The following is a 13,374-nucleotide window of genomic DNA, read 5'->3' on the forward strand; positions in this document are numbered from 1 at the left end:
CCTTCATTTGCAGATGACATGATCATCTACATAGAAATCCAGAAAAATCAATGAAAAAGGGAATTAAAAAGCAACTATAGTAAGATTGCAGGATACAAGGTTAATATACAAAAGTCAACCGTTTTTCTAATACCAGCAACAAACAAGTGTTTGTATCAAAACACAATGCCATTTACATTAGCACCCTCAAAAATGAAATACTTAGATATGAATCTAACAAATGTGTACAAGATCTATATGAGGAAAATTAGAAAACTCCAATAAAATAAATTAAAGAAATAAATGGAGGGCTTCCCTGGTGGCACAGTGGTTAAGAATCCACCTGCCAATGCAGGGGACACAGGTTCGATCCCTGGTCTGGGAGGATCCCACATGCTGCGAAGCAACTAAGCCTGTGCGCCATAACTACTGAGCCTGTGCTCTAGACCCCGTGAGCCACCACTACTGAGCCCACTTGCCACAACTACAGAAGCCCACGCACCTGGAGCCCGTGCACCGCAACGAAGAGTAGCCCCCATGCAGCAACAAAGACCCAACGCAGCCAAAACTAAACAAAAAATAAATAAAATAAAATAATAAAATAAATAAATTTATTTTTTTTAATGAAATAAATGGAGGTATATTCCATGTTCATGGACAGGAAGACTCAATATTATCAAGATGTCAGTTCTTCAAGTTGATCTCTCCATTCAATGCATTTCTGATCAAAATTCCAGCAAGTTATTTTGTGGGTATTGACCATCTGATTCTAAAGTTTATATGGAGAGGCCAAAGACCCAGAGTTGCCAACTCAATATTGAAAGAGAAGAACAAACTTGAAAGACTGGCAGTATCAGACTTCAAGACTTACTACAAAACTACAGTCATCAAGGCAGTGTGGAACTGTACTGCCTCACACTGGTCAGAATGGCCATCATTAAAAAGTCTACAGATAGGGGGCTTCCCTGGTGGCACAGTGGTTGAGGGTCTGCCTGCTAATGCAGGGGACACAGGTTCGAGCCCTGGTCTGGGAAGATCCCACATGCCGTGGAGCAACTAGGCCCGTGAGGCACAACTACTGAGCCTGCGCGTCTGGAGCCTGTGCTCCACAACAAGAGAGGGCAAGATAGTGAGAGGCCCGCGCACCATGATGAAGAGTGGCCCCCGGTTGCGACAACTAGAGAAAGCGCTCGCACAGAAACGAAGACCCAACACAGCCAAAAATAGAAACAAATTTTAAAAGAAAAGTCTACAAATAACAACTGCTGGAGAGGGTGTGGAGAAAAGGGAACCCTCCTACACTGTTGGTGGGAATGTAAATTGGTGCAGCCACTATGGAAACCAGTATGCAAGTTCCTCAGAAAACTAAAAACAGAACTACCATATGATCCAGTAATCCCACTCCTGGGCATATATACAGAGAAAACCATAATTCGGAAAGATACATGCACCCCAATGTTCACTGCCGTACTATTTGCAGTATCCAAGACATGGAAACAACCTAAGTGTCCGTCAACAGAGGAATGGATAAAGAAGATGTGGTACATGTATACCATGGAATATTACTCAGCCATAAAAAAGACCGAAATAATGCCACTTGCAGCAACACGGATGGACCTAGAGATTGTCATACTGAGTTAAGTAAGTCAGACAGAGAAAGACAAATGTCATGTGATACCCCTTATATGTGGAATCTAAAAAAAAATGGTACAAATGAACTTATCTACATAACAGAAACAGAGTTACAGATGTAAATTATGTTTACCAGAGGGTAAGGCGGGGTAGGGATAAAATGGGAGATTGGGACTGACAATATACACACTACTATATATAAAATAGATATCTAATAAGAACCTACTGTATAGCACAGAGAACTCTACTCAATACTCTGTAATAGCCTATATGGGAAAAGACTCTAAAAAAGAGTGGATATATATGTATGTATAACAGATTCACTTTGCTGTACACCTGAAGCTAACACAACATTGTAAATCCACTATACTCCAATAATTTTTTAAAAATTAGACACAGACCTTACACCCTTCATAAAAATTAACTCAAAGTGGATCATAGATCTAAATGTAAAATGCAAAACTTTAAAACCCCTAGAATACAACACAGGAGAAAATCTAGAGGACCGCGAGTATGGCTATGATTTTTTAAATACAACAAAGGCATGATCAATCAAAAATGGCTGATAAGCTGGACTTTGTTAAAATTAAAAACTTCTGCTCTGAGAAAGACACTGTCAAGAGAATAAGCCACAAGACAAGCCACAGACTGGGGGAAAATATTCGCAAAAGACACATGTGATAATGGACTATTATCCAAAATATACAAAGAACTCTTAAACTCAATAATAAGAAAACAACCTGATTTTTTTTTTAATGGGCAAAGACCCTGAACAGACAAACCACCAAAGAAGATACAGAGATGGCAAATATGCAAATGAAGAGATGTTCAACATATGTCATCAGGGAAATGCAAATTAAAACAAGGAGCTACCACTGCACGCCTGTTGGGATGGCCAAAATCCAAAACATTGACAGCACCAAGTGCTGACAAGGATGTGGAGCAACAGGAACTCTCATGCCCCCGTTGCTGATGGAATGCCAGTTTGCTGGTAGAAAAGCCACAAGCCGTAGAACCACTTTGGAAGACAGTTTGGCAAATTCTTAAAAACTAAACATATTCTTACCACATGATCCAGCAATTGTGCTCCTTAGCATTTACCCAAATCAGCTGAAAAGCGATGCCCACACGAAAACCTGCACACAGATGTCTACAGCAGCTTTATTCAGAGTTGCCAAATCTCGGAAGTGACCAAGATGTCCTTCAGTAGGTGATGGATAAATAAACTGTGGTCCTTTCAGACAATGGAATATTATTCAGTGCTGGAAAGAAATGAACTATCAAGCCGTGAAAGGACACAGAGGAACCTTAAGTGCATATTATTATGTGAAAGAAGCCCATGTAAAAAGGCTACAAACTGTAGGATTCCAACTATATAACATTCTGGAAATGGAAAAACTATGGAGACAGTGAAAAGATCAGTGGTTGCCAAGGGCTGGGTGAGGAGGGAGGGATAAACAGGTGAGGCACAGAGGAATTTAGGGCAGCAAAAATATGCTCTATGGTACAATAATGCCAGATATACACTGGTCAAAGTCCATAGAAGGTACAAACCCAAGCATGAACCCTCACGTAAACTATGGATTCTGGGTGATGCTGTAAGTTCATCAGGTGTAACAGATGCACCACATTAGTGGGCGAGTCTGTGGGGATAAAGGGGAACTCTGTACTTTCCACTCAGTTTTGCTGTGAACCTAAAACTGATCTAAAAAGTACTGTCTATTCAAAAAAGGAGAAAGGGAGAATGGGCACAGGAGGTCCCTCAGCTACCTTTGGGCAGAGTCAGCCCTGGCGTCAGGTGCCTCCTGGACCCTTAGCCTTGCCGGCCTGCAGCCTGGTGACCTTCCCTTTTACCCAGCGGGGAGAGGCTGGGACCCCCTCAATCCCAGACCTTGAACTTGGACGTGACCTAAGCACCTGTCTAATGCTCTGCCCTGGCCCAAGGTCAGGTGGCTGCTCCCAGCCCAGCGAAGCCTGGCCCAAGGCCTCAGGGCGACAGATCCTGAGAAGACCACGGACTTTTCTGGAGAAAGGCCTGGGTCTGTGACCGACAGAAGCCAGGCGTGGGGTTTCCTCCCACCTCCACCCTGACTGACGAGGATGCTGATTTGGGGCCTTGCCCATGGCCATGCAGCCCAGCCATCGAGCCAGGATTCAGGCTGGCCGACCCAAGCCCACACTCATGACCACTTAACCACCCTGTCACCATGATAAACAGGCAGGGCCTTCACTGGGCACCGAGGTCTGAGGTCACTGACAGGAAAGGGAGTCAAAGGGTACAGTTTCACAGAAAGGCGGGTCCCACCTTTGCTGAGCTGAAGACCGGGGTGATTTCTCCAGGGGAGAAATGTGGAGCCCGGGGAGCTGACATCATGGGAAACAGGGCTTCCTTCCGTCAGAAGCAGCAAAGTGCACAATTCCTGAGAAACTCTCACCAAAAACAGGGCCTGAAAATCAGTCACAACCTGGACCTGGAAGTTTCCTGTCACTTGAGGCTCCTGGGAGCTCCATTAACCAATTATCCCTTCACAGGGCCTCTCAATAAAGCTGCAGAGTTTTCCTGACAGAGGCCTTGCAACGATTGATATTTGAATTTGAAAATTTCCTGTTAAACTGTCTACAAAGTCTCCTTTGAGATATAAAGCCAAATTCTCTTCCCTTTGAGTGTGAGCTAGACTTAGCGACTCACTTCTTTTTTTTTTTTTAATTTATTTTATTTATTTTTGGCGGCATTGGGTCTTCGTTGCTGCACGCGGGCTTTCTCTAGTTGTGGCGAGCGGGGGCTACTCTTTGTTGCAGTGCACGGGCTTCTCACTGTGGTGGCTTCTCTTGTTGCAGAGCACAGACTCTAGGCACACGGGCTTCAGTAGTTGTGGCACGCAGGCTCAGTATTTATGGCTCGCGGGCTCTAGAGCGCAGGCTCAGTAGTTGTGACGCACAAGCTTAGTTGCTCCGCGGCACGTGGGATCTTCCCGGACCAGGGCTCGAACCCGTGGCCCCTGCATTGGCAGGCGGATTCTTTACCACTGCGCCACCAGGGAAGTCCCGTGACTCACTTCTAACAGAGAACGGCGGAATTGCTGGGGTGCTCTCGGACACCAGGGCCTGAAAAGCCTGGGCAGCCTCCTCGCTCCCCATGTCAAGAAGGTACCCAGGCGCCCTGTGGAAAAGACCATGTGACAGGACATCAGCGTCCTCTGTCAATAGCCAGCAAGGAACCAAGGCCTCCAGCCAACGGCCCAGCTCACATCTCAGAAGCGTGTCCTCCAGCCCAGGTCAGGTCTTTAGATGAGCGTAGCCCCAGCTGAGGTCCTGACTGCAGTATCCAGAACCAGACCTGCCCAGCTAAGCCACTCCCTAGGGCTTGACCCACAGGAACTGAGCTCATAAAGGAATGCGTGTTACTGTTTTAAGCTGCTAGTTTGGGGAATGATGTGTTATGCAGCAGCAAGAGATAACAAATACATTTCCTAGTGAAAAACCATGCTTCCTCAGCACACAGGGTGATTTGGGAGTGCTCCGGCAGGTGTTTAGGTATATTAGTAACCTTCGGAGGCCTGACAGTGATAACCAGCAGGTTAGAAGGAGGACCAACCCTGCTCCCCGCACCCAGACACAGAGCCGGCTGAAGGAGCTCTCAAGGGCACGGAGATACTGGGGGAAGACGCAGGCCTGATGGATCCCCCTGCCACCAGCCGCAGACTGACGCAACACACCCTGGCCAAGGGCATCCTGGGGGCCTGGGGGGCCAGGGGGGCAGGCAGCCAGGAGTCGGGGAGGTGACAGGAAGCGGAGACTGTGCAGCCAAGGCTCCAAGTGCCCGGTGCATGCGCCACTGTCCCACTGGACTTCACCGACAGGACAACGCAAAGGTACAATGATTATGAATTTCGGGACAGTGGCCGCAGAGCACCAAACCCCAAGTCCAGGGCCTTTCCGAGTGGGCCCTAGGCAGCTGCACTGGTGGCAGGGCCTGCAGCTGGCCCTGGGTGGGCAGAGGAGGGTAGGGGCAGGGGCGGGGCACGAACCCTGCCGTGTTTCTGGAAGAGGAGGAGAATGGGATATTTGTGAACAGCCTCCCCGTCCACCACTCTCCTTTTGCCTTTTTCTAGAGAGGCTTCTTTGGGGTTGTTCAAATGGTCTGCAACTCATTAAACGTGTTTTCTAGGAAATTCTAACTACCGTCCTCTCTCACCTTCTGGCAACAAAATCGTTCTGTTGGCCTGGAATTGCCTCCCCCCTCCCACCCTCCCCGACCCCGGCCATGAAAACATCTTGTAGTTTCACACTCTCACCACCAGGTGGCGACGGCTCGGAGTGAAGGTGAGAGGGTCCAAACGCTCAAAGCAGGTTGGGGCGTTGTGGGGGAGGTTTTGACTCGCTTCAGTCCCCTCCTTGGGGATGTGCCATGTCCCCCCACCACCTGCGCTCCTACCAACTCTACAATTTCCCTAGAATCGGCTCACTTTTTAAAGTTACGTAAATGACCTTAAGAAGGAAAGTGTGTGTTCTACGCTAGCAGAGACAGCAGCCTTACCTGCCCTGCAGAGGCGGAAGCACGACGTAAGTTCACGGAAGATGCGGCGACGTTGTTCGCTTCCGACCAGGTGTGTTTGCTGAGCCTGAGGAGACCGGCGCGGGGAGGCCCGTGTCAGGGCTGCAGGCCGCGTCCCGACACGGAAGCCCTCCGACTCCGGGGGCAGCGCAGGGGCTTCAGGCCACCCCTGCGCCTGAGGAAGCCGGCTCCCAGCAGCCCTCGATCAACGCCGGCCGCGCTCAAGCCTCACGCTTCATTCTCCCCACTTTACAGACGAGCAAACTGAGGCAGAGGCAGGCTGAAACTCTCCCAGACCACAGAGCTGGCGCGAAGCACACCGGGCTCGGGAGCCAGGCGTAGCCCCGCAGCCCAGCCCCACACAGCCCTGTTGATGGAGGCGCGTGTCTGCAAAGACGCAGTAAGTGACAGTCACCCACGTGCGCTGAGACGCCAGGTTTGCAGCAGAGAGAGGGCTTATTCACGAGCCGCCAAGGGAGAAGACGGGAGAGCAAACCTCAAATCCCCCTCCCGGAAGGCGAGGGGCTGGGGTATCTATGGGATAAAGCTGAGGCTGCGGAGGAGGGAACGGTGATTGGACAGAAGAAAAAGGTGCGGAGCGATCCTTCCGCTCCAGGCTTCTTCATGGGACGCATGCTCAGAAAAAGGCCTCATTAACATCTTCGGAGGGTGGAGTTCGGGGCCTCTGATGTCAAAGGTCAGGGAGCGGACACTCGCGCAGGCCCAGTTGGAGGGTCGGTGGTCCTAACCAGTCTTAACTGGCTCGAGCTCAAACTGGACACAGATGACTCCAAGTTCCTGCGAAACAACTCAAGGAAACATTTTTTTAGGCTCCGGGCGGCCTGGAGGAGGTGCAAGCGTTCCAGCGAACCCGTGGGGGCAGGTTACAGGTGTGATGTATCTAGGTGATGATCGCCCTCAGACTCACAAGCAGGGTTTCTGCTTCTGCGAGAAGGAAGAATTGCTTCGGGGGGATAGTGAAGGGTCCTGGGCCCGCAGGATAAAGGTCCTCCTCAGCGTTCTCCCTTATAACACAGTGAACGGACTAAGGCTCCAATTCCAGGGCAGGGCAGGGGAAAGGGGGCTCTGCCCCTTGTGTTTCTCATTATTTCTTAGGCACTTACCGCCTGAAACCGCCTAAGAGCCCTGCCCAACTTTCAGTCGCACCTGCTCTGTGAACAGCGCCCAGGACACTTCCCGTGTGGCCACCATGGTCCCCCGGAGCTGTTGGGCTCGTGGGCAGACACACAGCAAACAGCAGCACCACTTACTCTACTGGGGGAGCGGTCCAGGAGAGCTTCCTGGAAGAGGTCATGCCCTAGGTGGATCTGAAAGGATGGAGAGTGCCAGGTGGAGTTTGGGGGTGGGCTCCAGAAAGAGAACGGCCTGTGGTGGGGAGAGGGGACGAGGATGGCCTGCTATGAAGCTTCCAGTTACAAGGCAATGACAGGGCAGGCTGGAGAGGAGGCCAGGGAGGACCCTGCTGAGGAGCTGATTTTAACCTGAGGACACTGAAGATGAGGTCAAACCTCTGTCAGCAGAGGCAGAGCCCGGCACCCAGGAGACAGCCGTCCTAGAGAGAAGCGGATTGGCTGGAACCAGCGGAGACATGGTCCCCAAGGCTGACAGATGCTTGTTACACCTGCTCTGTGCCAGGCACTGGTGTGTCCTAAACAGTGGTTACCCTTCTGAAGTTCGCATCCAGTGGGAGGAGACATTTCATAACTGCACGCAAAATGTAAACAGAAGATAATTTTAGGTCCTGCAAAATGCTGTGGAAGAGGCAGAGAAAGCAGAGGCATTTGGAGGAAGATGTGGACTTAGGGGGTGGGCTTTCCAGAAGCGCCGTGTTCTAGGCATCTGTAATCTGATGGGAAGGGTCCAGTGAAGCAGGAAGGGCGGTGGGAGTGGGCTCGCTGCAGCAGCCATGACCTTGAACCGGTGAAGGGGGCAGAGTTCAGAGCTCAAGAGCAGAGTCGGCCTTTGTGTTGATCTCTTGCTGCTGTAACCAAGCCCCGCCGACGAAGAGGAGACCGCAACAAAGTCCCCTTGTGCTGCGTCTCTCGCTTCCTCTTCTGCACCAGCCGCAGAAGGCTGTCTGCGTCTAAGGGCTCCCACGTTCAGCTCAGGCCTCCTTGAAAACCTCCCTCTTTTGGGGTCAGCCGTCCCATGAAACACAGCCCTGAGGTTGCATCAGATTCTCTGGATCCAGGGATCAGGCTGTGGGATGGTGGGGGCCGTTCCTGGGGATTCCTACAGGAGCAGGAACCCCTTGTGCTGGAGCAGGTGGGAAGGCAGGACGTGGAGGCCTGTGTGCGCGCGCGCGCACACACACACACACACACACACACACACACGCACATAGGATTTTTCCAGAATAAAGGAGGCCTGAGCACGTTTACAGACAGAAAGAGCCAGAGAGAGGGGCCTCCACAGGGAGGGAGGGAGGGAGGGAGGGACCTAGCAAGGAGCCCGAGAGGCCGGAGCAGGAATGCCTCAGCCTCCCCTCGGGGGAACCGTGTGGTCAGCCAGGCCGGCCAGCTCAGGCAGCCCTGGAAGCGGGTGTCCCCTCCGGAAGCCCAGAGGCTGCCCCCAGCCCCGTCCCCACGAACGCCTGTTGCGGGGAGATAAGGAGAGCAGGCGAGCCCTGCATGCCCAGGATCCCCACGTAGAAGATGCATGCAGAATGGAGCCAGTGAATGCTGGTGACCTGGGGCTATGTCCACAGGCGCGAAAGCAGGTTCCCCAAGGCCGTGGACCCTGTGTGGCCCTGTTTGGGTAGGAAAACAATACTCACAGGACAGAAATAAAAGGTAGTCTTGCTGGATATTGGGGTTGAGGACAATTTTTTTTTTTTTTTGTGGTACACGGGCCTCTCACTGTTGTGGCGAGGACAATTTTTATCATCTTCTTCTGCTCATCTGCAGAGTTCAGGTTTTCCACAATGAAAACGATTTCTTATTTGTGTCGCTTTTTGTGGTTTTAAGTTGTACGTGTTGAAAATAAGAAGGAAACCTCAGAGGCCCCAGAGGAGGAGAGAGCGTGGGCCCGACCACATGAGGTCAGGTCAGGAACAGCCTGGGAGTCGCAGGGCCAACACCTGCTGCCTGTCCTGAACGTGAGGAACATTCCTGTGGGTCTGGGGTGCCGGGGGTAAAGCGCCCTCAGCCCCCTGACTTTGATTTCTCCTGCCCAGCGCCGTGACCTCTGGTGCAACGACCCTGTTTTAAGAACAAGGATCAGCTGGAGAGGGTGCGGGCTCCCTCCCTCCTGCTGGGGTGATACCTGGTCCTGGTCACGGTCCAGTGTCCCCTCGGCTGGCAGCATGGCAGCTCTGGGCCTCAGTTTCGCTCTCCAGCCCGAACCCTCTGAGTTTTAGAGGGTTTACAACTGTCCGGACTGGGGGCCCGAGACACGTCCTTGGCTGACGCTGGCCACAGCCATGGGGGATGGCCAGGGGTCCCTCTCCTCAGCAGCGCCCCACTCTGGGCTCCTCTCCTGGGCCCCTCTGGCTGCTAGAACCCCTTCTCCCTGTTCCCAGAGCATTGCTAGACCCCAGGGGTTCCCACACCTCAGTCCCCCCAGCCCGCCACGGGTGCAACTTTTGCCGTCTCTGCAAATCCCTTATTGACTAAGTTAATATTTCATATTGCTGACATTTTTATAACTTCTAATAAAAAGCATACATTAATGTTTTAATTTCCCAATATAATTCTTTGTAATATTTCACTGTTCAGCTTGATTTTAATTCATATTTTATAACGTTAAAATATAAAGATACATTTATCTTTTATAGAGAACTTTATATCACTAGCATAGATGGGAAGCTGATGTCACTCCCCAGAGTAGAATGTCGCTATAGAAATAAATACAATGCACAGACGACTATGGTCTTGACTTCTAGCCTGAGACTGATGCAGCTCTTCGTCAAAAAGAAGGATCAGAAAGTGTTGAAAGGCGCTGAAGATGCAACGGCACCCTCCTCCTGGAAGCCTTGCACACCTTCTGGGACCGGGGCCCCCCTGGTTCTCCCGCACGCTGAGGATCATGGGGCACTGGCGGTGCAGTGAGAGGCACTGTACCCTTCCATAAACTGGGCTTGACCTGCGGTTCTGTGCGCAAGTCCCTGGGACCCCGAGGGCCCCCACTTCTGGAGATAGGCCCTCTGGGGGCTGCACACAGGGATAAGCCAGGCCGTTTTCACCATTTCCTTCCTCCTGCTCGGGCAGGGGCTGCCATCGGCTGCCCCACACAGAGCTATCACTGTGGCCTCAGCCAGGACAGCTCAGGCCGGGAAAGGGGCACCCCGCCAGCAGGCCTGAAAGGTAAGCGGCCCTCATCACCCCGCACCACCTCCCACTGTGTGGGCCCCTGGCAGGGGAGGCGGTGGGACCAGGCCGGGCAGGGAGAGAGGAGGCCAGCAGGCAAGTCCAGCTTCTGTCCCTCCTTGGGGTGGGGGGCACGGGCAGGCGTTCGCCCTGAGACACCAGGTCCTTGGCTGAGTCAAGATTCATTGGTTTATTCAACAAACGTTCATCGGAAGCTTGTCTTCGCGAGGGGAAACAGCCCGCACTGAGTCCTGGAGGGGCACTGGACCAGGCAGAAAGCAGAGACTTGAGTGCCAGTGTGGTCTCTGACGTGGAGCGCTGGGCAGCCCTGCACAAGTCACTCTCCGTCTCTGGGCCTCAATTTCCCAACTCCAAGCATGAGCCTCGATCAACAGCTTTCCAGGCTCAGCCCCTTCTGGGTCCCCTTCCCTATGCCCCCGTCAGCATCCTCAGCCAGCTGCCTTCCACACCAGAGACCACTTGTGAGAGTTCACTCCGCTGGGGCCAAGCTACTTGGAATCCGTGGGCCGAGGTGTGGTCTGTGGCGTGCACACCATCTGCCAGACCTAGGCTTGAGGGTGGGTGTTGGGAGCAGCCTGGGAGGCCCTCCCCGGCCTCGGGGCGGGGGCGGGGCCAGGCCCGGGATTCTTTAGCAGGCATCTGCTCCCCCCACCGCGGAGTACAGGCTGGGTCTCTGCCAGAGGACGGGAGGGTCCTTCCTCTTCCCAAGGAAGGACTAAGCCCGCTCCGTGCTCCCACCGCAGCGGCCGTCACGGTCCTGCCTGCTGACCATCCGGGGAGGGTCAACCGGCCTGGACCCCGCACGCTTCACTTCCTTGATCCCAGCACCCATTTCACGGAGGAGACAGCCCGGCCGGAGAGGGAGGTGAGTGGTCCCTTGTCCGGTCGGGTCCCACCAGCCCTTGGGTCGGGTGCAGGCCGCCAGGACCTCACGGCCACTGTCCCCGCAGCCCGTCCTGCCCGATGTCCATCTGGGCTGCCCTGCTCTTGATCTGGGCGGCCGCCGAGGCCTCCGAGGACTGCCCCGCCGCGTGCGCCTGCCGCGCCTTGGACACCATGGGGCTGCTGGTGGACTGCAGGGGCCGGGGACTTGCGGTGATGCCCGCCCTCCCGGCACATACGCGCCACCTCCTGCTGGCCAACAACAGCCTGCGCTCAGTGCCCCGGGGAGCCTTCGACCACCTGCCTCAGCTGCAGAGCCTCGACGTGGCGCACAACCCCTGGCGCTGCGACTGCGGCGTCACGTACCTGCGCCTTTGGCTGGAGGACCGCGCGCCCGGGGAGCTGCTGCGCGTGCGCTGTGGCGGCCCCGGCCCCGCCTCCGGCCGCGCGCTCGGGCAGCTCAGCGGCTCCGAGCTGGGCAGCTGCGGCTGGATCCTGCGGGCGACCTGGGCCGACACGGGGCCCTGGTGGGACGCGGCGCTGGCCGTCGTGGCCGCGCTGGGCCTGGCTCTCCTGGCGGGCCTGCTGTGCACCGTCTCCGTGCCCCGAGCCTGAGCCGGGGCCCCCCGGGTCATCGCGGCCCCGGCCCTGGGCATTCCAACCACCGGTAGCTCAAAATAAACCAGCGGCTCAGCCGTTACCCAGGCTCGGAGATGTTTCCCTCTTAGCACCCGAGTCTGTCTCATCCTGGAAACCTGCGACCATGTTTGTTTTGACAGATATTGACTGGGGCTTCTCTATCCACCAAGTTCCTAGCAAAATGGTGTATCCCACTTCCACATCTCCTCCAGCCACCCCCAATGCCACCATCTCTGGACACCCCGGGCACTTCCCCAGGTCCCGGGAGTCCCGTTCTAACACCCTCCTGGCTGCTGGCGCAGACGGACCGCCAGACAGTCCAGGCCACTCTCACATCAATGTTCTAAGTTCCACAAAAAACCTTGGCCTAACAACGCAGCAGCGAACAGACCCCAGGTGGGAGGAGAGGAGACATACCTGTGACAGACCTTGGAAGGCACATCACTGTTCCCAAAATGGGCTTTGGCCACCCTGACCTGGCCATGAGGCCACCTGGCCTCACCCCGCCCCGTCCTTTGTCATCATCTCTCTCTCACTCTCTCTCCTTTTCCTCCTCTCTATGCCTCTTCTTCAGAAACAAAACAACCAATTCCCCCTTTTCTCATGGAAGCAAGTCCCCTCCGGATGCTGGCATCAGACACCTGCAAACTCTGGGCTCCCACCTCTACCCTAAGCAACGGTCACCAAAGTCTTCAAACAAGATGCTTCTCTCCCTCAGTGGGTTTCTGGTGCCAGCAGTTAAAAGCTTAAACTTTTTTCCACCATATGAGATAATAATTTCAGATCCATCACTGGCCAGCCCAAATCCAATATAATTATACCAAAGATCCCCCCAGCAAGGAGGTCCACATAGTGGGGCTGTGGGTCAGAGGGTGCCACGAGGGAGGCCAAGTGGGCACCAGGCGCCACCGGAGGGCAGTGACCCACAGAGGTGAGGCTGGACCAGGAGCCCCAAACTTGGGGCTGGTGGACAATAGGGAGTGGTGGGGACTGTGGTAAACCAGGGATCCCACGTTCCATCCAGAGGCCCAGTGGAATGTTGCCACGTGGAAAGGTGGCCAGGTGCCCATTCTTACAGAGAGGTTGGAAGAAGTTTATGTTAAACTGAATTATTTAAGCATTGGCAACTAAATTTAAATTTTTTTTAAATATACATCAACGGGACAAATAAAACATATGAATCAACATGAATAGTCCGGAGGCTGAGAGTTTGGTTTCTGCATTAGGAATCAGCTGGCATCCACTCACTCGCTGGGCACTTAATATGTGGGAGGCTCTGCATAAAGCCCCCCCACACGGGCCTTTCTCCTGTACCCTGTGAACCCTGTGAGGAGGTGC

General features: G+C 53.6%; 2 protein-coding genes across 4 annotated transcripts in view; one reads left to right on the top strand and one right to left on the bottom strand.

The window, feature by feature from the left end:
- The window catches only part of CFAP92 (cilia and flagella associated protein 92 (putative)), a 163,744-nt gene extending 157,070 nt beyond the window's left edge, over nt 1-6,674 (bottom strand). Inside the window, exon 1 of the mRNA XM_060023135.1 lies at nt 6,149-6,674. The gene's annotated coding sequence lies outside the window, so the exon portion shown is untranslated. The remainder of the gene's footprint in view (nt 1-6,148) is intronic.
- A 3,757-nt stretch (nt 6,675-10,431) lies between these two features.
- Nucleotides 10,432-13,062, top strand: GP9 (glycoprotein IX platelet). Of its 3 annotated transcripts, none has more exons than XM_060023140.1 (2): nt 10,432-10,491; nt 10,968-13,062. In XM_060023140.1, exon 2 carries the CDS (start codon nt 11,479-11,481, stop codon nt 12,010-12,012), a length of 534 nt encoding a protein of 177 aa, XP_059879123.1. In that variant the 5' UTR covers nt 10,432-10,491; nt 10,968-11,478; the 3' UTR covers nt 12,013-13,062. The 3 variants fall into 3 exon arrangements, with proteins under 3 accessions (XP_059879123.1, XP_059879124.1, XP_059879125.1); XM_060023141.1 differs by having other exon boundaries at nt 10,479-11,072; nt 11,259-13,062; XM_060023142.1 differs by having other exon boundaries at nt 10,479-11,026; nt 11,259-13,062.
- Nucleotides 13,063-13,374: the final 312 nt, after the last annotated feature.

The sequence above is a fragment of the Delphinus delphis genome, chromosome 10, assembly GCF_949987515.2.
Source record: "Delphinus delphis chromosome 10, mDelDel1.2, whole genome shotgun sequence".
In the NCBI taxonomy this organism is placed as follows: domain Eukaryota; kingdom Metazoa; phylum Chordata; class Mammalia; order Artiodactyla; family Delphinidae; genus Delphinus; species Delphinus delphis.

Excerpts from the sequence above, each read along its gene's own strand:
- GP9 (XM_060023140.1), top strand. The coding sequence starts at position 11,479 with ATGTCCATCTGGGCTGCCCTGCTCTTGATCTGGGCGGCCGCCGAGGCC.